Source organism: Amblyomma americanum, chromosome 2, assembly GCF_052857255.1.
Source record: "Amblyomma americanum isolate KBUSLIRL-KWMA chromosome 2, ASM5285725v1, whole genome shotgun sequence".
NCBI lineage: Eukaryota > Metazoa > Arthropoda > Arachnida > Ixodida > Ixodidae > Amblyomma > Amblyomma americanum.
Genome location: NC_135498.1, coordinates 65,744,568 through 65,771,207, shown reverse-complemented (window position 1 = coordinate 65,771,207; position 26,640 = coordinate 65,744,568). Strand labels below are relative to the sequence as shown.

General features: G+C 49.1%; 1 protein-coding gene across 1 annotated transcript; it reads right to left on the bottom strand.

Moving 5' to 3' along the window:
* Nucleotides 1-1,180: 1,180 nt before the first annotated feature.
* Nucleotides 1,181-25,506, bottom strand: LOC144119729 (uncharacterized). Its single transcript, XM_077652279.1, has 8 exons — nt 25,323-25,506; nt 17,707-17,856; nt 9,040-9,264; nt 7,904-8,311; nt 6,278-6,675; nt 4,351-4,511; nt 1,976-2,015; nt 1,181-1,331 (listed from the first exon to the last, which is right to left on the bottom strand). The coding sequence occupies exons 1-8, from the start codon at nt 25,398-25,400 to the stop codon at nt 1,181-1,183; spliced, it is 1,611 nt and encodes a 536-aa protein (XP_077508405.1). The 5' UTR covers nt 25,401-25,506.
* Between the last annotated feature and the right edge of the window lie 1,134 nt (nt 25,507-26,640).

Here is a 26,640-nt window from a genome sequence, read left to right as displayed (position 1 = left end):
TGCCTGCCTGTTAGCCAGCCTGCATGCCTGCCTGCCCATCTACCTTCCAGCCTGTCAGCCTGTCTGCCTGTCTACCTGCCTGCCGGTCAGCCAGCCTACCCGCGTGCCTGCCAGCTTCCCAGCCTCCCAGAGAGACATCAATGAGGTGAGGAGTCAACTGAGCATTGTTTTCTTAGCCAGTTTGGGCTCAGATTTGAAGAGGCGACCAATGTCGGAATCATGCGCTCTTTTGTTGGATTGTCTCGACTGTGCGCGGCGTTTGTTTATGGCATAAGCGAAGTGCAGATACTGCTGAGAAACTGCACCTTATTAATGTCGCGAAGGAAGATGACAGTGTAATGAAAATGACACTGCAATGATATCACATTTATCGTATGTCGCGGCTTTGTGTGCATCTCCACAGCAATTCAGATGAAAACTGCACGCTTTTCATCTCCGACCCGAAAGACTCTAGGTTTCCGGGAAGTCCTCACTCTCTCATTCTTTCTCTCTCGCTTTCCCTCTTGTTCTGTCCTGCTCGCTTTTCTGTCATAAATAAGGCCAGTCTGCACTGAACTTTCGTGTTGCGAACACGTGGCTTCACTTCATTCCTTGGACCGACCAAGCTCATGTGGTTCCATACGTGATCAATAAGTTGGACAGGGCCCTGCAAAAGTCATTCGATAAGCACCGTATACATACACTGTCGACTGCCACAGAGTTCCAGCTGTAGCTAGGAAGCTGAGATACCGTTCACTTGAACGACACTTCAACCCGTCTCTGTAACAGGGGCATTACGTGCCTTATTCGCCATTGACCGAGCAGCGGTAATGTCTACCACTTAGTTTCCCAAATAAAACCAGTTTCCACAATAAAACGCGTGTTGGAGATTATGCTAACGAAACAAACTCCTGTCAAGAATCAAAGCTCTACGAAGGGAGACAGGCGCCTAAAACTTTGGTGACATAAACATATCGTAACATTCAACATCACATATCAGAAACACAAAAGCATTAAATCCATACAACACACAAAACCACTTAGAGGCGATTCCGTAGTTATCGCGGACTACGACGTAATTTGAAGATGGTGGCTGCCAGGTATAACACAAACGTCGCGAATCCTGTGTTTGTGTACCCCAAGCCCCCGTATCTCGCTTTAGACGCTGTATATTAGAAAATGGTCAGTTTGCGGATTCACACTAATATCTACCCCCTGACTCCGCATGGACGTACGCGGCATAATAGGCGTCGATGGAGAGCCTGATGCGGCTCTTGAGGCTGCACTCGCCAGCCATGATGGAGGTGTAGGCCACGCCCACCATCAGCACCTTCTGGATCCGCTTGTACACGCTGCGTACAGAGGGGTGGGGAGAGGGAAGAGGCGAGTTCTCAAAAGCAAGTAAAAAAACTGGCAGGGGCACTTAGTTACCTAATGTGCTGGCAATGCGATGGCATAAGAAGCTGTTGTCTTTACCAGAAATGACGTCACTTCCGGTCCGATGGCGACAGTTTCCTCCAGCCAATAGAAGAATTTAAATCCAACGCCACAATTTTTTCTCGATAAAGCTTTTAATGCTACCAAATTAAGAAATCAATTGATGATTGTTGCTACGGGCGGATGATACAATTTTTGAAACTGTCTGGAACAGGGTCTATGCCCATCAAAGAGTTCGATATTCTTGACATTCAGAGAAGTGTTTGCTTTGTACAACACGAAGAAAATTGCAAAGAACGTACATTTGCTTCCGCTATGTATAATCTCACCAAAAATGGGTACCTAGCTCTTAAGTCAAAATGTCGGAAACGTTGAAATTGCACTGTGCCTATGGTCACATTATAGCACATATAGAAGTCAGTGCAATTCGCTAGCAGAGGCGTGCCCAGATAAACCTTGATTGAGCCTTGATTGAAAAGTTCAACCAGCATGCTATTACTATGTGTCACGTTTCAAGGCTCTTCTTTCTTCTACTCAAGGCATATGACCATACACTTACATTTCAATGGAGGAGATCCTTGACTCGCTGACACTTGCATCTGCGCAGTCAAGTGAAGGGACATTAAACAAAATTAAGGGCGTAGTCAAGCATACAGAATGCACACGCGCCTTACAGGACCTAAGAATTGCAGGAGGAAGGTACTACAAAACGGTTGATGATATGTTTTCAAAAGAGCGCAAATGGCGCAGAAAAGTCGAACACACGCGTCTTCATTTCTTCGTAATGCAATTCGTCTGCGTACGTGGCATTTGTGCTGAATGAAAAACCAACTATCCCACACTTCTACCGTTAAAAGATATACCACGTTCTTTACTTGTCGCTCACTTAACAAAGGCGCGATTTCGGAGGCGCGTTTCGCACAGTCTGATTTCCCAGAAGATGGTCAAAATACCTGACAAAGGCGCATGAGCACTCAGGGGAGCCAATCCGCCTTTTTCATTTTCCTGTGCTGCCACCTCGCGTACAACGCTGGAAGCTCACTGGTAGGGTACTGCGCGCCCAACCCGGCCGGACTGAGTGCCGCTGCGGAGCACGTTTTGTTGGAATCTGTCAACGATGGCGTGTCCTGGGCAGCACCAGTTACCTGGAGTATTTCTAGTGTTGACTGATGGCTTGGTGCGAAGTCCGAGGCAGGCTGTAGTGCCCACCGAAGAGCAAGTTCTTCAGTATCTCCGATCATCCGGCATGCGATGCGAACACCAGCTAGCAAGGGCCGCCGCTTCAGAGATGAAGGCTACATTCGGAACATAATGTTCAATGAAATGCCCCCGATCAGTGAGGTTGGCGTTTTCCGCTGTATATGCCTGCCATTAATGAAAGGTGGATACTACATCGTGCACGCCGTAGTACAGAAAACGACTGGGGACAACAGTTTTCACAAGCAATCGTTGTGCTCAAGCGCTGCAGAATAGCTACACGAGCTATAAAAGCACAAGCGTACTCGCAACAAAGCAGCTCTGCTAGCATTTCATTGTATTTTCCCACAACACACCGCTGCATAGGTTCATCAAGCATGCGCATCCATAAAAGACGAGCGCGAGAGGCGCACATTAATCCATTCCGGCGATACCACGCAGAGCTCTTCATCATGGATATGATTCGAACACACGCATAACGCACCTTCTTCTTCTTCTGTCTCTTAATACATGGCACATACCCACAACGGGGGATTGGCCAGGGTGTAGTGGCATAAACAAGGAAATTTCCATAGGAGATTACAACAAAATTTTAGCACCATGCGTGAATGCTCTCGTAGCTTCTTTTTCGTTGCCCGCTCCATCGCGCGTTGAAAGCGGCTCACAGCACTTGCCCATTTGGCCTTCTTGCTTGAGAAAGCAAAAAGCGTCGGAACGAAGTCTGGGTGCCGCGGTGACATTCGAGGCCTTCCTGCCCATGAATAAAACACTTCGTGATAGACTGCACACGCATTTAAACACAGCACCTAGTCCGTACCTGTCACAAAGTGATTCCCGCACAGTCTTGACGTGCTTGACGGTGCCCAAGGGCGGCACGAACGTCGAGCCTGCGAACTGCTTTTTATCCACGCTTCGCGTCGAAGGCTGTCCCGGGAAGCGCTCGGAAAGCGAAAAAATCCGAGTTTACTTCCCTTTACATATTGGGCATTGCTGCCGTATGCAACACATTTCGTAGGTATCGCCAAATGCGTCGCGCTGAAAGCCGGACGGCTGCAGCAACGCGCCCCGCGTAGGAAGCCGGTTTGTTTACACTTCCACGACCGGTCTCGAGTGGAGCGAGCGACCCTCCCAATATGTTTCGCGACACCGCCGCCAGAAGATGGGCGCATGCGCAGTCGCGTCGTGAAAAAGGCGGATTACTACGGCAGACTATTTTGTACCTCGATAAAACCCTCAGCCTCAGTGTTGTGCTCTGGACTAAGAATTTTATTCAGACAGAAATAAGATCGTGCACTGCACAACCTCAACTATTCCTCCTTTGAGGGGAGCCGTGTGGATAAGGCGGACAACATTCACTTTCGGCGAAACCTAGAAATGCACAGTATGTAGGGTTTAAGGCCCCCAAGCTTGTAAATGTCATAGTGGATGCATCAAGAATAACTACGTCCACATGGGGTTGTTTAAAGTGCACTGACTTCCCAAGGCACACTTTGCAGCTAAGCCGCCATGAGAAATGCGGTATCCAAGGCCGGGATTCAATCCCGTGCCCTCAGGCTTTGCAGGTGGACGCAAAGACCACGGAGGCTGGTGAATGCGTAAGATTGTACTCCTCAGCCCCATCATGGCATGTGCTTTGAGTCCCCCAAGAAAACAAGCGCTACAACCGAGCGCCTTCATCACCAAGGGCTGCACTTGGGTTTGCAAATCTGTCTCGTGCTGTTGACACAGTCCTCTCACCGTGCCTTGGTGGCGGCACCGGTGACCGGTTGGCCATCCTGAAGACCGTCGTTTCCAAGGTCACCTTCTCGCGGGAGGACATTTCCGGAGAGTTCGTGGCCGTCCAAAAACTCGGCGGCACTGGTCCGCGGCTTGGCCGGTCGGCTTCATTGGACGCAGGCCTGCAGGACGGCGCAAGCCGCGCCGCCAAACTGTCCATAAATGATGCTTTTAGCGTACGGGAGACGCAGTAACCGGACGCTTCCGCCGCACGAGCAGTGGCATGGGTGGGGCCTGCCGGGCCACTGAGCTTGCGCAGGAAGCGTCCGGTAAATAGGTACAGGCATACGTCTACACTACTGCGTCTCCGCTATGGTAAAAGCATATAATAAGCGAGGATGTTTAGGCGGCTTTTCTCAAAGCTCGGCAAACGTTCCCACGCTCGCAAACATCGAAGGCACCGGCGACGCGCGCACAGACGTTCAGTGCGGTTCGGTGGCCGAAGTTCTGTGATTTCCAACGATCCACGCTTTGAGGGCCTCCAAGGTAAAATCTCAGCGTCTACGGAAATTTCCGAAAAAAAAAATGACACCAAAGAGCCGTATCGCGCGAAGGCGTAGTCCGTTGTAAACAAGTATGTATAGTTGTTTTCATTCTTATTAGTGGCTTTGATAATTTGCGTGCAATATTACGAATTTTATTGATAGATAATGATTCCTATGTCAAGCATCAGCCGTTTGCATGAAAAATTTAAAGTCCGTAGAAATACCGCTAAAATCCATTGCAGTTCCCACCATGCTTCGTTTATTTCAAGCTTAAAACAATATTTGGGCTGGCCTCTCTCTTTGCTTCAACTTCTGTCTCCTCACTATTAATTCCCTGAGAAAAAATCACTGGCATCGCAGCTGAGTGAAGTGTGTACCGCACTGTTCTCTGCACATCTGGAATGAACTCAAAAGACGTGATGCTGGACTATTTGGTAATTGCTGCTTGTGGATTTGTGTTCTCAGCGATAGGTAATACCGACGGAATAAATAGAACAGCATGCAGGAGCTTGCAGTTACGTGTGCCTCGGTAGTCATCTCTCTCTCCCTCTTTCCCGTGGTCGTAGTGTAGTGCTCATCGTGAACTTTCAAGTCGACCAGTCTTTTCCCGCATATAAAATATAACAGGTGAAAAAGTATAATAATAATAATAGTAATAAGTATAACGAGCCAATTCTATATTAACAGCTGAGCAGGAACAGAAACCTGGAGTACAGCAGAGCTGACGACCTAGCAAAGCAAAACTATGAGCCAACCAGCCAACACATGCTTTCTCACGTCTCCTCGATTTAGTAGACGTGCGAAAGCTTGTGCTTAGGCTAGTTGGCTCAGGTTTTTGCTTTGCTGAATCGTCGGCACGTCTTGTGGCGATATTTGACTCAGGTTAAGCTCTGATCGAAATTAAGCTGATCTGATCTGCTTGCGCCGCAGATGGAAGTTGATGAAGACGAAGACGTGAAATGCACAGTGCGAGAGTGCGTTGCAGTTTATCACGAGGCGTGATCGGCTCCGGCGATAGCATAGTACCCTCGTGCAGCGACCAGCGAAGCTAATCTGTTCGCGCCGTCGCGGGTTCGAAACGCAGTCGCGGCAATATTTATTTCCTTTCTGCGTGGACCGATTATATATGCTAGGTTTTGCCTAGCTTCAAGGTCAAACTCCACATACACTCGGTAAGCCGGTTAGACCTCGTGAAACAGTGCTTTCGCACTAAAATAGAAAGAAGGTTCGGGAGAAAATAATGATGTAAATGAAATTGGCCTGCAAGAAACTATTCCAGTCAACCTCGGCGACGATCAGGGAAACGCCTTAATTAAAGGTTAAATCTCATGGTCTTCGCCTTTCACGCTTGCTCGCGGGGCAGCACTGTTTTTTTTTAAACGTCGCTGCCTGTGTGGCCTTACTTGGACGACATGGTCGAGGTCTGAGCCGGTGTCCGAGGTATTGCAGAGTTGGGCGGCGTACATAGACCGCCGGGCGAGCAAAGGGACGGATGGGCGGAAGGCGAACACGACCCTCCGTTCGTCTCTCCGATGCTTTCCCTACTCCGGCTGGTGAGAGGCGTGGCATTACCAAGTGATGACTTGGGGCTGGTCCGTAACGGCTCCTTCACCAGAGAATCACGCGTCACCCTGAGCGCACACCGGGAAATGCCGGCGCCCACCGCAGGCGCTCGCGGAACAGAAACGCCGAACAGAGGTCGAGCTAAAGATCCCTGGTCTCTGAATACCCCCGGCATAGACCGTGGCACTCGGCGGCTCACAGAGGACCCCGCAAGGGGCGATGTCTGGACTCGGGACAGCTGGAGTTCAAGATAAGGAAACAAGGGTTACCAAGGTGAATCACAAGGGAATAGAAAGAGGTGCTCGTTATGACATACATGACGGAAGCCAACAGTCACCGAAGCCAAGGAGCACAGGGGATGTTTTTTTTTACTTGTGGTTTTTATTAAATAGGAGATTAATAAAAGCAGAAATACAACCACATGCCGCCAGTGGGATGCGAACCCAAGACATCCGACCCCCGAAAAACCACAAATTAAAAAATATGCATCCCCTATAAACTCCTTGGTTTCGGTGACTGTTGGCTTCCGTCATGCAAGCACACGCGTGCTCCTTAGCTGGCTTCGGTTATCGCACCAAAATTTCCGGTTGCCCAAAAGAACTTGTGGGTAGCAGCATAATTTTGAGACAAAAATTTTAAGTGCATCCAATGGTGGACTCGCTCTGAGCCAAATGATGATAATGAATGCTGCTTATTCGTAGCGTCGACATCGGTAAGTATGTCTTGACGATTCCACGGAAGAAATAACATACCACAGAAACCTCAAGAAGACTAACGAAAAATGCAGCTACCTTTTCTTTAAGGTCGTGAGAAAGCAGGGAGGATTGAATCCTTAACTGCACAAACTGAACAAGGGATGGGACAGAAGCATCAGCCTCCTGGCCCTGGTTTCAATAAGTCCGCCTGTTGAAACGCTGGCCATCGAACTGGGACTCCCGTCCCGCTCCTTTTTCATTATTCATTGCGGTTCATTATTCATTATGGTTCATTGTTCCTTGTTCATCCATACACAAGGTAGTCATTTCATTCTTCATTGCGGTTCATTATTCATTATGGTTCATTGTTCCTTGTTCATCCATACACAAGGTAGTCATTTCTACATGCAAAACTAAAACATTCTCGGATTCTTTTATTCCTCTCACGTCGTATGACTGGAACCACCTTCCTTCCTCAGTTGCCACAATTCCTGACCCTGTATTGTTTCAGTCTGCTGCTACCGCTGCTATCGAATGATATATTGTGTTGACCACTCATTCTAACTTATCTGTATTTTGGTAATTTATTGTTCTCTGCGGTGTTTGTATTTTCAGTGTTAATATGTATTACCCACTCCGCTCTGTAATGCTTTGCCCTGGGGGTAAAATAAATAAATAAATTATGTGCCGCCTTCGCAGCTGTAGGAGCTCATATGAGCCTTCCTGTTTTGCCCTTACGAGACCTTTCAATATGACATACAAGCCACTCGCCTCGTATGGAGTCGTCCTGGAAGTTGCCGTGGTGGTAGTGGCGTGGAGCATGCCCGAGTTGGCAGGGGTCTGCGTGTCTGTCAATTCGGGCGCCTGGGATCGTCTCCTGGCGCGCAGAAGGCGAAGCTGGGGAGACTCCATGCACGCCGAGCGCAGCGCATTCACCATCTGCCTGACGACGTCGTCCATCCTCACAAGCGCCCACGGGAAGCCCGGTCCGGGCAGCGAAGGCTCCTCTGGGCTGGGTGTTGGCGATGCACGGTCCTTCGCGGCCGTCGAACGGGCTAATCGCTGAGGAGGGCGTTCGTCAGAGCAAATGGTGCGCATTCTCGCCTCTGTCGTCAACGTCTGGGTCACGGGGGCAGCACTGAGTCGTGCTCGCTGCTGGGATAACACTGCTGCGTCGTCCTGCGGTGCACGGCAGAATATACGCGTTGGAAATCGGACTAGTGGAGTGGCACACGAGCTTATCGTAAAGAGACCTTTTTTTTAAATGCTAGTTGGGATCAGAAATAGGAAAGCATGAGTAATCCTCCAAACCATTTTCCATCGGAGCCTTGAACTGAAGAAAATTTGTCGTTCCTGTGTTTACGATCTCGAAACGTTCGTTGGGTGGCACCAAAAACTGTAGAAATCCATGTTAGGTCGTAAACAGGATATGGTTGACATCTGTAGGAAGCAATATCCGACACGAAGCTGCCCGACTTGCCAATGCCAATGGCAAAGAAAAGAAATGACTGCTCTGGTTGTTTTAACGAGTTCTTTGAAGCCAGTGTTCTCGCTTAATGAAACCAAGCAAAGCAAGAACTCTGCCAGGATCCACAAAAAGCCAAAGGAGCTAGAGCGGAGCAAACGAAATATGATGACGCGCCGTGACATAAGCTATAAGTGAGCTTTATGTAGTAGCACATCATCACCAATGCAGAAGCACTGCACAGGCGACATTCTCTAATGTGCTGCGGCTTCAAAGTTGCACTTTCTATTAAATTTCAGCTGTTTAAAATACATCACTCTCTTTTAAGCTCTGAAAAAAAAAAGGGAAGAACCTTTTCATTAAAAACGTAAAGAGGATTGGTTAGAGTCTATAAGAGCCAGTTAGAGCACTTGATGTGGCCAGTGTCGCGAGATACACGTGCCGGCATGTTGTCAGCAAGTCTGCAGATGCAGGCGGCCAGCAGCAGGGTAACAAAGGCAGCCGGCAGGACCAGCGACGCCACGAATGTGACCAGCATGACTGACGCGAACAGCCACCTGACCCGCCAGCCTTGCGATCGCAGCACCAGAAGCGACAGCCGCGTCCCCAGGCTCGTCAACTCGACTGCGACGTACACGACCAGGAAGCCCGCCAGTGACACGATCTCCTGCAGAGACAGAGATTAACAAATAACATGGTTACGACAGTCGGAGATGTGTAAACAGATGTGCTGTTATGATATTTATTTTAGTTGTCCTGACATTTTATCGAACTTCGCGAAGCCTGCAGCGCTGAGCTTCAACCTCGACGACTCGACTGGTGGAGTCGTGGCCGCGCCTGCGCTGCGCCTCTGCATGAGCGACTTTCACGACGGGACCTTGGTGGCGCAGACACTTAACTTTATTGTTTCCTCAAGTCTTCACTGATTGCTTGATGATGGCTTCACGAACTCTGAGAATCAATCAGAGGCTTCGGAGAGGTCACTGAGGACTGACGTGAATCTGAGAACCAATCAAAAGAGTTGTTTGGGTCCCGTGGTCAGTCCGTAGACACTTGATCTGGTCATGGTTTCGTGATCAGGTTGCGTGACCGCCGTCATCAAAACCGCAAAACAGCAAACGAGGAAATAATAGCCGCGCTGCAAAGCGCATTTTTTATCTGTTGTTATTTCTCCTCTCTTGAATAACAACTGAGCAGCGAGAAATTTGAAAAGAATAAAACGTAAGCCCATTAATGAACCATTGTTTGGAGGTCTTCACAAAAATTATAAATTAGCCCCACTCTGCATGTCTCCTCTAAGCATCAAGGAAAGGCACGTAAATATACAACGTTCTTCACATGATCCCGAGTTCATGCGGCCAACTCTCATCTCAGCGCGTTTGAGAAACGGCATTCACTGCTCTGTACTCTAACCCGCCGCGGTGGCTCAGTGGTTAGGGCGCTGGGCTACTGATCCGGAGTTCCCGGGCTCGAACCAGACCGCGGCGGCTGCGTTTTTATGGAGGAAAAACGCTAAGGCGCCCGTGTGTTGTGCGATGTCAGTGCACGTTAGAGATCCCCAGGTGGTCGAAATTATTCCGGAGCCCTCCACTACGGCACCTCTTTCTTCCTTTCTTCTTTCACTCCCTCCTTTATCCCTTCCCTTACGGCGCGGTTCAGGTGTCCAACGATATATGAGACAGATACTGCGCCATTTCCTTTCCCCAAAAACCAATTATTATTATTATGTTCTGTACTGCCCCCCGCCTCTCCATGGATTTGGTTTTAAGCTCGAAAAATCTCCGAGCCTTTTGGCCTGCTCTACAAAATAAGGCATAAAGACGACGCAGTGCCATGACCCCCGTCTATCTCACGTTTCTGGGCATGCGTGGCAACGCGGTTATTGTGCCTTTATTCACTCCTTATTAAACGAGACTTGTGTTCGCAGCCTATCTACCGCATGCCCTGCCTAATTAGTCGCTGCTTCTCACAGACCACCTGCGGCCGCCTACAGGACACTTCCGCACCTGGCTTCATGAATTTTCTCTTGTCCGCCCATTAATTCTCCTCCTGCCACGTTACCCGCCACAGTGGCTAACGGTACTGATGTTCGCCTGATGACCTCAAGGTCGCGGGGCCATATTTAGACGCTGTTGCAAATGGGTTGCAAGCCCCAAGGGTAGCGTTGGCCTGGCGGCCTGGGGCACAACTGGAAACATCCGAAGGTCCTGGCAAAGGATGAGTCGACTGGCAACAGAACAACTTGTTTATTCTGGCATCTCAAAAGAGCAGCCGGTCAGGGCGACCACGTTACTCGAAGGAAGAAAATCGAAGTCTCTCTTTGGCGTCCGGGGCAGCTGCCTTTTATACCCTCGGAGTCGAGGGCAAGAAGGAACGGCTTGGGATGAGTCGCCCGATACGGCGACGCTCGTTCATGTTCAGACGTGACGTGCGCGTCCGCCGGGCCGGCGCCGGTCAGACCTCCTCGCCTCCCAGTTGGGGAGCTCCTCTCCCCGGCTGCCGCGCTTTGACAAGCGTGGGCACCAACATGCACACACACACACACGCACACACGACGACACGTGGCATTGAAACCTGCCTGGACGCGCTTGGCGGGAGGCGTTGCGGCAGCGATGAACGGGCGCAAAATGACCGCCACTTTGAACGAAGCCCCGGCGTCCGTTGCATCCGCGCCGGCTATACCGCGCGTCGTAGGCGAAACGTAACAGACCGCCCCGCCGGGAGAAGGAGATCCCGATGGTCAGGGGACTGCATCCGCTGTCCGGACGGATGTCGCTCGATGATGCTCGTAAACGAAACCGGTCGTCCCTCGACGTTGCTTGAGCGCAGCGCACAGAGAAGGCCTCGTTCTCAGGTTCAGGTTCACACAGGGCACTTCAAAGTGACTTCGGGAGAGTTGCCATTTTTGTGCTCGTTCCCAGCAAGCGTTAGAACTACGCCGAAACGCAACCGCTCAGTCAGCAAGCACGAGACAACCCTCACTAAGCTCTGCCAGGCTCTTTCCCCTTTTATACTACTGCCTAGTTCTTTACAGTAGTCAAGCAGCACTCAGAACGCGTCCACAAATTGGAAAATTGCACAAGAAAGCACATCATCACTTTGAAACAATAAACAAAAGCAATATGTTAAAAATCCTACATCAGGAAGAAAACATCAGTAACAAACAACTTTGAGGCGGATTCCTACGTTAGGGGCTTCGACTTAAGCCATCGGCGTTACCGTTGAGACTCCCCTTTTTGTAACGCACCTCAAAGGAATATTGTTGCAAAGCGAGGCTCCAGCGCAGGAGGCGGCCATTTTTGGGAGAGATGGTCTGCAGCCATTGGAGAGGGCAGTGATCCGTCTCAATGATAAACCTCGAGCCGGCTAGGTAGCATGACAATTTCTGAACGGCCCACACGAGACACGCACACTCTTTCTCGGTGGCGCTGTACGCCTGCTCACGACAGGTCAGCTTACGACTAGCATACAGGACGGGGTGTTCCACTTCTCCATTGTCCCTTTGGCGCAGTACAACGCCCATGCCTCGCTCACTAGCATCGCACTGAACAACGAACCCTTTTGAGTAGTCTGGCGATCGTAGCACAGGCTGGCTTGTTAGGGCGCTCTCTAGGCCGCTAAAAGCTCTTTCCTTTGTCTCGCCCCAGACGACTGTTTGGGGCTCTGTTTTTCTTAGAGCATCGTCAGGGGAGCCGCGATATCGGAGTACCTGGGGATGTACCTCTGATAGTAGCCGGCGACACCTAAGAACGACCGAATATCGGTCTTCGTGCGCGGTTGCGGGAAGTCTCGCACAGCGGCCACCTTTATTTCAGAGGGGCGGCGACGACCCTGTCCAATCACGTGACCGAGGTAGACAACCTCGGCCTGTGCTAATTGGCACTTGGGAGCCTTGACTGTCAAGCCCGCTTCGCACAGGCGGGTTAGCACTGCCCCCAAGTGTGCCATATGCTCAGACCAGGATGCGGAAAATATCGCTACGTCGTCTAAATACGGTAAAGCGAATTCTTCCTGTCCCCGCAACACTTTGTCCATGAGGCTTGAAAAGCAGTATGGCGCGTTCTTCAAACCAAAACTCAAAACTTTAGGACGGAATGTTCCCATTGGTGAAATGAACGCCGCATACCTACTAGCCTCTTCTATAAGTGGAACCTGCCAATAACCCCTGACAAGATCTAGGGTGGAAATAAACTGAGCGCTACTAACTTTCTCAAGGCGCTCCTCGATGTTAGGGATCGGATAAATTTGATCCTTAGTGATGGAATTAAGCCTGCGGTAGTCGACGCAAGGACGAGGTTCCTTGCCCGGTACCTCAACTAAAATCAAAGGGGAGGTATAATCACTCTCACCCGCCTCAATAACACCGAGCTGTAGCATTTTCTTTACCTCAGCCTCCATAATATCGCGCTGGCGGGGTGACACCCGGTACGCCTTGGATCGTACTGGCTCTGGCGAGGTAAGTTCTATATCATGAGTAAGGACAGAAGTCCTACCAGGCCTCTCAGAGAACTGACCTTGAAACTCTTGTAAGAGTTGGTGTAGTTCGGTTTTCTGCTCAGGCGACAGCGGTGCTTTAATGATTAAGTCACTAATGACCTGATCAGTGTCTTCCCTGTTCGTCACTGAGCCTAGTCCCGGAAGCTCGATCGGAAGCTCTTCGGGAACGTTTACCATCATACACACCACTGCTTCCCGTTGTCTATAGGGTTTGAGCAGATTACAGTGGTAAACTTGCTGTGCTTTCCGTTTTCCTGGCAGACTCACCACGTAGTTAACATCCGACAGTTTTTGAACAATCCGTGCTGGGCCCTCCCACTGCACGTCGAGTTTGTTTTTTAGCGATGTGCGCAATATCATTACCTTATCGCCCACCTCAAAACGACGGGCCCTGGCTGTCCGATCATAATAAACCTTGGCCCTCTGCTGGGCCTTTGCCATTGCTTCACCTGACAACTCCTGTGCCCTTCTTAAGCGTTCGAGGAGACTAAGCACGTACTCGACCACGACTGGGTCGTCGCCCCTGCCTTCCCACGAATCTCGAAGCATGCGAAGCGGAGACCGCAGCGAGCGACCGTACATCAGCTCAGCTGGTGAAAACCCCGTAGCCGCATGCGGCGCGGTCCTTAATGCAAACATCACCCAAGGCAGACAAAGCTCCCAATCACTTTGTTGCTCAATACACAATGCTCTCAACACGCGCTTCATGACGGAGTGGAGCTTCTCAACGGAATTCGACTGTGGGTGGTACACTGAGCTGTGTAACAGCTTTACCCCACACCTCTCGAGAAAGGCTGTCGTCAAAGCGCTAGTAAACACTGTGCCCTGATCTGACTGGATTTCCGCAGGAAAACCAACTCGCGCAAATATGGACAGTAGTGCATTGACTATCTCAACTGAGCTGAGTTCATTAAGCGGCACTGCTTCAGGGAACTTTGTCGCTGGGCAGATCACAGTCAAAATGTGTCTGTACCCCGTGGCTGTTACCGGCAGAGGTCCCACTGTATCAATAACGAGCCGTCTAAAAGGCTCCGTAATGATAGGTACCAACTTCAACGGCGCCCTCGATTTGTCCCCTGGTTTGCCAACCCGCTGTCAGGTGTCACATGTCCTCACAAAGTGTTCTGCGTCACGAAAACACCCTGGCCAATAGTACTCTTGCAAGAGACGGTCCTTGGTCTTTTTAACTCCTAGGTGTCCGGACCACGAACCGCCATGCGACAAGCGCAACAGATCCTGACGGTAACACTGAGGCACGATCAGCTGATCGAACTCCACTCCTCTGCGGTCTAGATACTTCCGGTACAGGACCCCACCTCTTTCCACAAAACGAGCATTTTTCTTGGCCATACCTTCCTTGACATTGCAGCGCATGTTTTCTAGGCTGCCATCCTTTTTTTGCTCGGCTATCAAAGCCGACCGGCTGACTTTTAGCAACCTATTAAGTCCATCGGACGTAGGCGCGATGAGCAAATCTGCAGATAGCTCTTCTAACTTTCCCGTGTCGGGCATTTCCTCTCCAGTACCTGGTGCCTTCAACGCTACAGGATCAATTTTATTCAGTTCGGACGTGCTCTGAATATCAGCTTGCTGCGCCTCCGACCCTTTCTCATTGTTCGACAACGTCGGCCCCGCAACTACCGCCTTTGCAGCGAGCTCCCGAACTCTCGATCTGGTTAAGGCCTGAACGCTAGCCTCACCGAACAATAGCCCCTTCTCGCGCAGGAGGTGATCGGACCTGTTCGAAAATAGGTACGAGTACTGGGGGGACAGCATAGATGACACTGCGGCCTCCGTCTCAATTGCTCCGAAAGGTCCTTCAATAAACACTTTTGCTACGGGCAGACACACGCTATGAGCTTCCATGGCTTGCTTGATCCATGCGCACTCGCCCGTGAACATATCGGGTTCTACGTAAGAGGGGTGAACTACATCCATTGTAGCTGCGGAATCACGAAGCACTCGGCACTCTTTCCCGTTCACGAGGTAGTCTCGCATGTAAGGCTCGAGAAGCTTCATGTTCTCGTCAGTGCTACATAATGACAAAAACACGACTTTTGTTTTTGTTTCTGGACACTGCGCCGAAAAGTGACCCGGCTTCTGGCACGTATAACACACGCGCGCTTGCCTCGTCTCGAACCGCTTTCTGCGTTCGGCTTCTGCTGCCGCCGTCTCCTTACGTTCGGTCGGACTGCTTTCACTCGCATCCGCACTACGTGTGTCCCCCCTTGCTCTCATGGGTGTGAACTTCGGCCTCTCAGACTTGGAGCCAAATTCACCCTTTTGACCGTCCTTAGCTCCGCGAGCCCGACGCGTCACAAACTCCTCGGCTAGCTCGGCGGCTTTAGCCACTGTACTAACGTCTGGCCTATCCAAGACCCAGTACCGCACGTTCTCAGGTAACCGACTGTAAAACTGTTCCAGCCCGAAACACTGCAGAATTTTCTCGTGGTCACCAAACGCTTTCTCTTCTTTGAGCCACCCCTGCATGTTTGACATAAGCCTGTAGGCAAACTCTGTATATGACTCACTTCTGCCTTTTTCATTTTCCCGAAACTTCCGACGGAACGCCTCCGCTGACAGCCTGTACTTTTTTAGCAGACTCGATTTCACTTGGTCGAAATCCTCTGCCTCCTCTCTCTTCAAGCGAGCGACTACGTCGGCCGCCTCGCCGGGTAACAAAGTGAGCAAGCGCTGTGGCCTCGTTTCCCGAGAGAACCCCTGCTTCTCGCACGTTCGCTCAAAGTTAACCAGGAACAAACCAATGTCCTCTCCAAGCTTAAACGGCCGCATCAGGTCAGTCATTTTGAACGATACTCGTTCTCCTGCACCGTGTGCCTGACTTCCATTACGAGCGCGTTCCATCTCTACCTCGAGACGCTTCATTTCCAAAGCGTGTTGACGGTCGCGCTCTTCTTCCTCTTTATCTTTTTGTTCTTTATGTTCGCGCTCGTCTTTCTCTTTTTGCTCTTTACGTTCGCGCTCGTCTTTCTCTTTTTGCTCTTTACGTTCGCGCTCCTCTTTTTGCTCCCTCTCCTCAATGGTCTCAAGGCATTCCGACAGCTCGTCATCCTCAGCCTCCAACTCAAGAATAGCCCTTAGCAGTTCTGGTTTTCTGAGTTTGTCTGAGACATCCAGACCCAACTCTCTTGCAAGCTCCAGCAATTTCGGTTTGCGCAACGACTTCAAATCCATGGCTGCTCCGAATGCTGCTTTCTCTACTGCCTACTATTGTCTTGCCGCAAACTAACCCGGCAGCAACGACAACACAATTACCAGCTCTGTTTCTGACACTAACAAAAGCCTGGCAAAACTCAGAAGAAGAAAGTCCCGCACTCACCAAACCTCGCAGCCAAGAATTCAGCGCAGTCGTTCCGCTGCAGGCAACCAGTCATCACACAGGGCTCGTTGCACTGCTCCCGGATGGTCGTTGAGCTGCTCAGCATACAGTTGACCGCATATCTTCGCTGCTGGCCTCCGTTGTCGCGATCTCACCGCTGGCAACCAGTTGTTGCAAATGGGTTGCAAGCCCCAAGGGTAGCGTTGGCCTGGCGGCCTGGGGCACAACTGGAAACATCCGAAGGTCCTGGCAAAGGATGAGTCGACTGGCAACAGAACAACTTGTTTATTCTGGCATCTCAAAAGAGCAGCCGGTCAGGGCGACCACGTTACTCGAAGGAAGAAAATCGAAGTCTCTCTTTGGCGTCCGGGGCAGCTGCCTTTTATACCCTCGGAGTCGAGGGCAAGAAGGAACGGCTTGGGATGAGTCGCCCGATACGGCGACGCTCGTTCATGTTCAGACGTGACGTGCGCGTCCGCCGGGCCGGCGCCGGTCAGACCTCCTCGCCTCCCAGTTGGGGAGCTCCTCTCCCCGGCTGCCGCGCTTTGACAAGCGTGGGCACCAACATGCACACACACGCACACACGACGACACGTGGCATTGAAACCTGCCTGGACGCGCTTGGCGGGAGGCGTTGCGGCAGCGATGAACGGGCCCAAAATGACCGCCACTTTGAACGAAGCCCCGGCGTCCGTTGCATCCGCGCCGGCTATACCGCGCGTCGTAGGCGAAACGTAACAACGCGGAAAAAGTTGATAAATGCCCGTGTGACGTGCGATGTCCGCGCACGTTAAGAAACTCCAGGTTCGCAAAACTGGTCCGGAGTCCTCCACCATGACGACTCTCATAGCCCACGTGTAGTTAAGACATTAAATTGAGCATTCCAAACATCACACCCTTGTCTCACGCAAGACTGACAGTGTAAATCTCCATCTGGTTGGTCAGGTAGCGTACTTAGTTAAGCAAAGACATAAGCGTCTGTCGAGCTGCGTGTAGATTATCGGCTGTGAGAACTATTTATGGCGCTCCAGCCGCTGCTTCACGACACCCACCCACAATATATTTAGGCAATTTTCAATATTCTTGTAATCCATTAGCCATGATGATTACTCTGCTATATGCGACGTGCATATGCACACCCATTTCTTCCTTCCTGTACACACACACATACATACCGTCTCCTAAAGTCCTGAAGACAATCCCAAACGCACATTACTTCCGTTTGAAGTGACAAAGTCAAGGCCTGGAAAGTTGTGGCTACGTGCTACTCACCGTAGAGCCGCTGGTGAAAAGGTCTGCGTAGTCTGCCTGGGACACACCGATCAAGGCGGCACCTACCCACGGGCACATGGACACCACGGCTAGCGGGAGCGTCTCGAGAACCGTGAACAGCGCCACCAGGAGCACGGTGTACAACAGCACCTGCACACAAAGCGACACACTGTCCACGTCTATTCCGCTTCGTGCAACAAAGACACCTCTCAAGGCTCTTTCAGCTACAGAACTACGGCTAAGCAGAACATTCAGTTGGGCAAGTTGGTATAGGTGCATCTTCAGTAAAACAGCGCGAACAACGACGAACAAGAAAAAGAAGGACAGGGGACGAGCGCTGACTCTCAACCTATGTAGTTCCTATGACTCTCAACCTATGGAATTCTATGACAAAATCCTGTCACCATGCTCTCAGCGACAGTTTCCAGTTCCAACTCTCCAGGATTAGGCTTGCGGGGTACCAGAGCTTTAGAGTAAGAGAGGCCTGCTCTCGTTTGCTCAGGTGGGTAAAACAGCAGGACACTCAGCAAACTCGTTACAACAAAAAAGAAAAAAAGAAAATGTGTCTGTTCTTTGTTACCTACATCACATCACACATGGGCTGAAAAATGCGGCAAGATGGTATGAAGTAAGTGTAGCTATATCAGCTCCTATCAAACTAAAGCAGTTATGTTCGGCGATCCAAAGGGAGAGGGAACCGTCTGAAAAAAGGAAAGGTTGTGGCACCGCGCACAGAGACAAGTTCGTCGCTTGTCGCAAAGGGGTTGTGTACCAAATTCCACTCTGCTTCGGATGGAGGCGAAACGCCAAGGCGCCCGTGTGCTGTGCGATGTCAGTGCACGGTAAAGATCCCCAGATTATCGAAATTATTCCGGAGCCCACCACTACGGCACCTCTCTCTTCCTTTGTTCTTTCACTCCCTCCTTTATCCCTTCCATTACGGCGCTGTTCAGGTGTACAACGATATATGAGACAGATACTGCGCCATTTCCTTTCCCCAAAAATCAATTATTGCTATTATTCGGAGCCCGGTGCATCGGGCAGACGGCACGTTGCTTAAATAACAGGTTGCAGGAGCGCAGAAATATGGACAATAACAAGAAACTTTGTTACTTGGTAAGCCACTCTAAGAAATGTGAAGTAATGAAAAAGAAGAAGAAATGCACAGCCATGTGGTGTAGCACAAAGGTGCTTTACACGCACTGTGATCAGACCACGCGAGAAGTAATGGAAGTCTTCCATTCAGTCAAGAGCCAAAGTGTGTCAGCAAACCGTCAGTCACTCTCAATGACAAAGAGATAGCGTTTCTTGGTGGCCTTTGGGCGTCGCGTACATCTCTGCCTCATAATTTATCGATTTTAGTGTATCATGTGATGCACTTTGCGTTTTTTGTCCTTTATAAGCCCCAGGTGTTTCTAATAAAACTTTAGTTGAGAGTCAGCGCTCGTCCCGTGTCCTTCTTGTTCTTGTCCGACGTTGTTCGCGCTGTTTTACAAAAGATGCAGTTACAGAAATTAATATTGACCTTGTGCTAAGGCGAAAATTTGCACCTTAACAACAGACAGCAGCATGAGGGACCTACTGCGCAAATAGCGTGAGAGCTGGTGTCGCTGAAGTAGCATGTCGAAACCTCAAACTACTGGCATCACTCACTCGCCATTGAAACTGTCAGTCTAGAAACTATATGGGCCCATTAAGGAACGCAAACACTTTACAGTCCAAGATAGAACTGACTAAGGCTTCTTGAGGGTTAATAATAATAATAATAATAATAATAATAATATTAATTGGTTTTTGGTGGAAAGGAAATGGCGCAGTATCTGTCTCATATATCGCTGGACACCTGAACCGCGCCGTAAGGGAAGGGATAAAGGAGGGAGTGAAAGAAGAGAGGAACCACTGAGCCACCGCGGCGGGGTTGAGGGTTGAATGCAAAACATTTTGTAGCGAAAGCCACATTGGCCACGAGCTCGCAGTTTCGCCGTGCTCTCATTCCCACCGTGCTCGCACCGCAACACGTGACTGGTCACGTGACTAACCGCGTGACGAACTACGTGACAACATCTAGCCAGACAACCAAACTAACCTGGACTTGCAATCAAGATTAACCAAGGCTAACCAACCTATGCCTTAGCTTTCGCTACGTATATCCTGGCATAGCCGAGCTAAGCCACTGCCATTTTTTTTATTATTATACGCCCTTGCAATTTGCTTAAGGCAGCCGTGCGCGCGTGCGGCCCATCACCCCTAAGGCAGACAGATTGACGACACGCCTTAAGTACTTACGGACACGCTGTCGATGTACCTACGTGGACGTGTAGCATGGACGTGCAGCATGTATTTCATACAATTTGATGTGTGTATTCTGCTTTTCATGTGTGAATATGGGTTCAAAGTGTTTATAAGTGAACATTAAGTGCATCTTTGAGATTCTATTACATGTGTATTTCTTAATTACGTATTATTTTTGCACTAGATGAGCCTAGAAGTTGCAGTTTTAACCATACAATTGCATGTAAAAGTGTATTCATTGTTTGTATTTGATAGTGTGTATATTTGTTCTCCTTTGTTGTATCTTTATGTTCATTTCCATCAGCTGGTATGTCGAAGCCACTGCTATGTAAAGGTTTTCCGGGCCCAGTCAAGTTGCTAAAGCAGCTTTTTGCCTGGAAATCCTTCCAGTTGTTCTGGAGAAATAAATTCAATTCACGTGGGACGAAGTCTAGCCTCATGTCACGTTAGTGTACAATATAGGCATTCGGGAAGCGATCGACATGACACCGTTTTAGCCTACCAGCGGTCGATTCATGTAGAGAAAAACTAGCGCCGAACCATGCACACCACATTAAAAGAACGAAGACTAGACACAAGCGTTAACTCACAACTGAATTTTTTAAAGCCAGGAAGCACCTTACATAAGGCGAAGTTTCAAGGGGAAAAAAGGGTGACATGGAGAAGAAGGTGAACAAAGGCAACATTCTGGGAACGCAGGAATGAGAAGGCGGCCAAAAATCACAAAAGAAAAAGAACAGTTACTTGATAGCTGAATTTAAAATTTTGAACTCGGAAGCAAAAAAAGATAAAGATGGAGTGCTGACACACCTACAGCCAAATTTCTTTATGTAAAAAGCCTCCAGACTAACACGTGCAGTTTTATCTGTGCTCTTGCCAAGAATCTTCGTCTCATTTAACCGCGCCCCGCAACCGTCGCAGCTCATTACGTGCGCAACCAAATGTGCGTACTTATCCTTCAAATCTGATAAATTTCGGGCATGGTCCCCCAAACGCTCGTTCATCCAGTGGCCAGTCTGGCCGACATAAAACTTCCCACACGTTAAGGGGATAGCGTAGATCACTCATTCGGAACACTTGGTAAACGGGGTATCGTGCTTCATCTGGCAACCCCGCTTCCTTGAATTGCAGATTCGGGGGCACAACTTTTCCAGCTTGTTAGGAGCCGAAAAGACGACACTCGCGCCATACCTGTTGGCCACTTTCCTCAAGTTGTGCGAGGTTTTGCGTACGTAAGGCACATGTAGCGGCTTCCGTGTCCTGCGACGATCCTCTACGGTATTTCTTCGTGTTCCGTGCTTAAGTTTTTGAAGGAGGGTCTCGCAAAGAGCAACCAACACAGAGCAGGGGAACCCAGCCGCCGATAGTCGGCTCATCTGATTTTGAAAGCTATCTTGCAACTGATGCGGGCACGATTTCTTGAGAGAACACTCCAGGCAATGCGACGCTAATGCTCTTTTTACAGTCTTGGAGTGCATAGAATTGCAAGGCAAAAGATTTTTTTCTGCACGCGGGTAATAACCCCAGCAAACGTGTCTTTCAAAAAAGGTTAGTTTTAAGTCTAAAAACTGTCTTCTTTCTTTTCTTGTGGTGTGCATGGTTTGTCTCTAATTCAAGCATGCAGCAACTAGCCCAAACAGAGGTGTTACCGGTTAATTCATTTTTTTTTCGAAAGCACTATTCCCATGGGTAAACTCCGAGCAAGATCTTGCGATGCTTGTATGCATGCGGTGTTTGTACACTTGCAGCGTTTGTGCCAAGTAATATCCATAAATGAAAAAAAAAGATACTATAAATTTATTTATTTTCTTTATTTATTCCCACAATACTGCTGACCCTCATTTGAGTCCAGGCAGGGAGGGCAGAAGAATACATTCACTCAATACAAGAACAGCTACATCGCAAAACACAGAACAATTAAATTGTTTAATGCAGTACGTATATCTAGAACAGCTCACAGAGTGCCTTGTCAAAATCAACAGCCGGTATCACTCCTAGAGGCAGGGCGTTCCATTCGTCAATCGTTCGCGAAAAAAAAAAGAAAATTTAAAAGCGCTAGTATGCGCGAAGTGTGGTGCTAAAGTGTGATTATGATTACGACGAGTTCTGCGCGTTTCTAGAACTAGAAATGCCTAGTTTTCCATGAATTAGTGGGTGAAGGAAGAATAGGCGGGCTATCTTGTGTCTGACGTGGAGTGGTTTAATATCATTTGCTGCCATTAACGAAGATGGGGAATCAGTTCTATTGTACCTATTAGATATAAAACGTACCGCGCGTCTCTGTATTTTTTTATAATTCTCTTATGTCTTTTTTTTCCATGAGGGTCCCAAACGATGGCAGCATATTCGAGTTTTGGTTTTATAAGCGTATTGCAGGCTAATAGCTTGCAGCTGCTAGGTACGCCCCTAAGTTTATGGCGAAGAAAACCGAGTTTACGTAGAGCTGAGGGTTTAATGTGGTCTATATGGTCATTCCATGTTAGTTCGAGCTTATTACAATACCAATATACTTATACCTTGACGCTTCTTTAACTGAAACGCCATTAATGCAATAGTTGAAGGAAAACGGAATTTTTCTTCCTTATTATCCGCAAGAGCACAGTCTTCTGAGTATTTGTTTACATGCCCAATTTTTCACTCCAGTAAACGAAACTAAGCAACGCATTATCTAAATATCCGCGACTGGGATCGGAAGCCGCGGCGGCGCGGTCAGATCAGCTTCGCTGGCAACTGCGCGAAAGCACCATAGGCCATCGCCGCAGCCGAATACGCCTCGTGTTAAACTGCAGCATACTCTCGCGCTGTGCCCTGCAGGTCGTCTAATGCTACTATCAAACTAATATTCACGCTTTGAGCTATGTGGCGGTAGTGACAGCGAGATGTGCGCTGCATGCGTTGGCGTGGACAACGATGTGGCAGAAACACGGCTATAGAGCAATACGCGCTGGCGTCGACAACAGTGCTGCAGGAACGCAGCACTGGAGCATAGACCGACGGCGTACATTGGGTAAACTGGCACTGGCCATGAAAAAGTGGAAGACGCGCATAACTGGATGCCTAGGTCAGTGTACAACTAAATCGCGCTTTCAGGTATGTGGCAGTTGTGCCCATCTGGAAAAACTGTATTTTTACACAATATTCCGTGCTTAGCAAGGCTAAACCGCCAGCCATTTGTTTTTATGACAAGCGATTAGTTCGTACAGGAATTAACTATGGCTGGCGTTCCTTTGTAATTAGTCTCTAAGACAGAAACGGCTGGTGTTTTCAGGTACTAATGGTTCGTGGTAAACAGAGCACACTTGGAGCGTACAGAACGTATAACTGCCATTTGCAGTGCTTTATCCGGGTAGAAGGTACGTATCGATTAGGGGTTCAGGGAATAAGCGGGGTGTCGGTGCGCATGTGCAGAACAATAACGCCCCTCTGATTGGTGTCCTGAGCATGCGCGCTGTCACCCCACTATTCCCTATCTCCCTAATCGAGACGGTTCCCACTTTCTAAATCTCCCTAATGTATAATGCGTGCCTCAGAGAGATCACGTGGTTCCCAGGGGGGTGGAAGATGTGGTGCAACAGCTTCTGTCACTTCTCTCGTCCGGAGGACCGTGATAACAATGCTAAAACGGGTGTTGAGGAGTCAAACCCGGTATCATGGCAGCTGTGGCTTTGAGTGACGATAATTTATCGGATTTGCCAAATACGTATAACGGGCACTGGGAGTCGGCCACTTGCTGGCCTAGCAGGTAATAATTTCTACTGCCACAAGGGAAAGTTTTCCTTGTGCAATACACAGCAGAAACCATTGCTTTGCAAAAGCAGCTTCAACATTAAATTATATACACATAAACAGCCCAGCCATCTTTCTGCTTCATTCGGTAGAGTAGACCGGTTCACCGCTGAGCAATAAAAAATTGGAGGGGACACATAAGCTCCGCATTAAGGGTGTGACGCGACAGCGTAATTAATCCCCATATATGCAGGAGGTCATTCTCTACTGTACACTGATAGATCTGTTCATACCTTTCTGGCGCAGTGGTGCAGCGTTTAAGCGATGCGCCACTGCCCTGCAATGGCCATGGTGCTTACAGCGCTAGGCCTAGTGCGGCCCGGGCAAGTTGTTCTTCCCGAGCGACCAATCATTAATTTAACTACCATGTGCCATGGTGGGCAGGTTGCGTTGACACCGCAAGGTCGCATGACCTAGGTGACCCACCTGCCTGCGAGGTTGCTCTCTGGATACCACCTGCCGTATTCATACTCGTGATTTTTCGCTCACGATTCCGACGCCGACTCCAACACCGGATTTTCTGGACAGCGGGGCCTTTAACGCGATCGCATTGAAACAAGTCTCAATTTCTAGCCCCCAGTCACCTAATAAACGAAGCGCTATGATGGACCAATTCATTCGATGTAGTAGAAGTTGTTTCGTTCTAAGGCTACACTAAAATGGAACGCAGCGAAGGAAGCAGAACAGGAGCGCCTCTTGTGCACTCGTGTTCAATTGCAGTTCTTGGTTTCCGCTTAAGAGTCGCTAATGAAGCCGCATGTAGTAGCACGGTAATTAACTACAGTGGCCGAAAAACCATGCTTCCTACCTGTGACAAACCGCTTACGACGGTCGATACTGTTGTCAATGCAAAATGCAATGCGTGCCATCTCTGGACGAGAGACCATTCTGTGGAACAGCCGACAACTTCAGAACAAAGCGGAAATGTTTCGATGTGAACTTCTGATGTCCCAACGCCACAGGATAGGTGGTTGCTGATAAGGGGGTGTGGATGGGTGTGAAGAGATATGAAGGGGGCCTTTACCTTGCCGTGGCAGTAGTAAGGCTGATAGTGATGACGATGATGATAATGAATAAAGTCCTAAATAGGCCTTCCTAAAAAGCAGGTATGCGCTCCGTATACCACCTTTTTTTTCTTTTTTCTTTGGAACTGGTGATTTCATGTGCGTGTCATAGGCCTATACCGCACAATTCTGGGCAAAATCATTTTTGAGTCGTAAGCCTTATATGAACGCAATTTTTTCATATATTGTAACGTTTCACTATAACAATCAATATATCCGCAGATGACCCGACGGCAGTCTTGATATTTCTTTCTGTTAATGTGCTTGCTATCGTCAAAAGCGTTCCCCATTTGTTTTCTGGGGGAGTCTTAAGCGTTCGATGCGATCGATGCAAACATTTTAAAGGGAACATTTTGCTACATTTCAGAAGAATGGACCATTACCTTCAATATTTCCATACAAGTGTCTTACAATTTTTCAATTTTCAATATTTTTGTCCGAAATTTTTGGACATGCGAGTGTTTAAGATCTCACCAGGTTGTCGAAGAACAGCAGCGGTGCCAGGAAGAAGGGAGCAGCAACTCCGAGGTAACTTTTGATTCTGCCGGCCATGGTGACCCGTAAGAGGTCCTGTCCACGGCACGGAAGTGTCTCGCGTCGCTTTCAGTAGTACTCCTTCAAAAAGTGGAGTGCACTTCTTGCGAGCCACCTGAGGCTTGGCAATCTGCAGAGCAAGGAGGAATAATGTTGCATTGATTAATGAAAAGAAGCATTATCGGTCGTCCTGCACTTCTTCACGGGGAAGGAGTGAGAGCGATAGCTGTGTCGGGCATCGACCCACCGGCTCAATGATTATACACATGCATGCGCAGATCTAGATGCAGCGATGGCGTAAAGGTAGAGCATCCACCTTGCACGCAAGGAGTCCGCGGCTCGAATCCCGATGGTATGCAATTCTACACTGGATAAAAAAAAAACTCCTTGTGTCGATGGCAGTGAATAAACCAGGCTAACAGTGCGGCCTAATCCTAGTGACCACAGTCGGTAACGGACGCCATCACCAGAGCAGGATTTCACCGCCCGTGTGCTGTGCGACGTCAGTACACGTCAAAGATCCCCAGGTGGTCGAAATTATTCCATAGCCCTCCACTACGGCACCTCTTCCTTCCTTTCTGCTTTCACTCCCTCCTTTATCCCTTCCCTTACGGCGCGGTTCAGGTGTCCGCCGAGATGTGAGACAGATACTGCGCCATTTCCTTTCCCCCAAAACCAATTTAATTTAATTTCACCCTGGTATACTACCTGGTCACCGCTTCCTATATGAAAAACACCTCAACAGTCTCGTGAAAGCACAAATACGAAAGGAAGTGACGGCAGTTCCCTACCAACAAAGTGAAATAAGAAGGAGAATAGGAATGGTATGGACTGCATTTGACAAGCACTCGCAGCTTTTTACCAATATCTCTCAAGAGGAGAGTGTATAACAGCTGTATCTTGCCGGTACGAAACTATAAGGTAGCAACGTGGAGGCTAACGAAGAGGGTTCAACTTAAATTAAGCACTGCGCAGCAACCTATGGAAACAAAAATGATAGCTAAGTGCGTCGTTAAGACGCAGGAAGAGAGCAGGATGGGTCGGCAAACAAACTCTAATTACCGACATCACAGTCAAAGTCAAGAAGAAATGGGCATAGGCATGTAATGCGAGGGTAAGGTAACCTACGGGCTTTGAAGGCAACGTAGACAGTGCACATAGGCTGATGATACAGGTCTACCTGCACCACGAGAGATATTAAGCACACTACCGCCCACGTGATCCCCGCCACTTAGCCGTATCTGAGCGAAATCCTTTT

Bases quoted from the DNA above. Each gene is read 5' to 3' on its own strand.
- LOC144119729 (XM_077652279.1), bottom strand. From the start codon at position 25,400: ATGGCCGGCAGAATCAAAAGTTACCTCGGAGTTGCTGCTCCCTTCTTC. The intron at 8,312-9,039 runs GCACGTGTATCT...CGTGCACCGCAG, and splicing joins GACTTGCTGACAACATGCCG to GACGACGCAGCAGTGTTATC. The intron at 6,676-7,903 runs GCGAGTGGCTTG...CTTGAACTCCAG, and splicing joins CCAGGACGACTCCATACGAG to CTGTCCCGAGTCCAGACATC.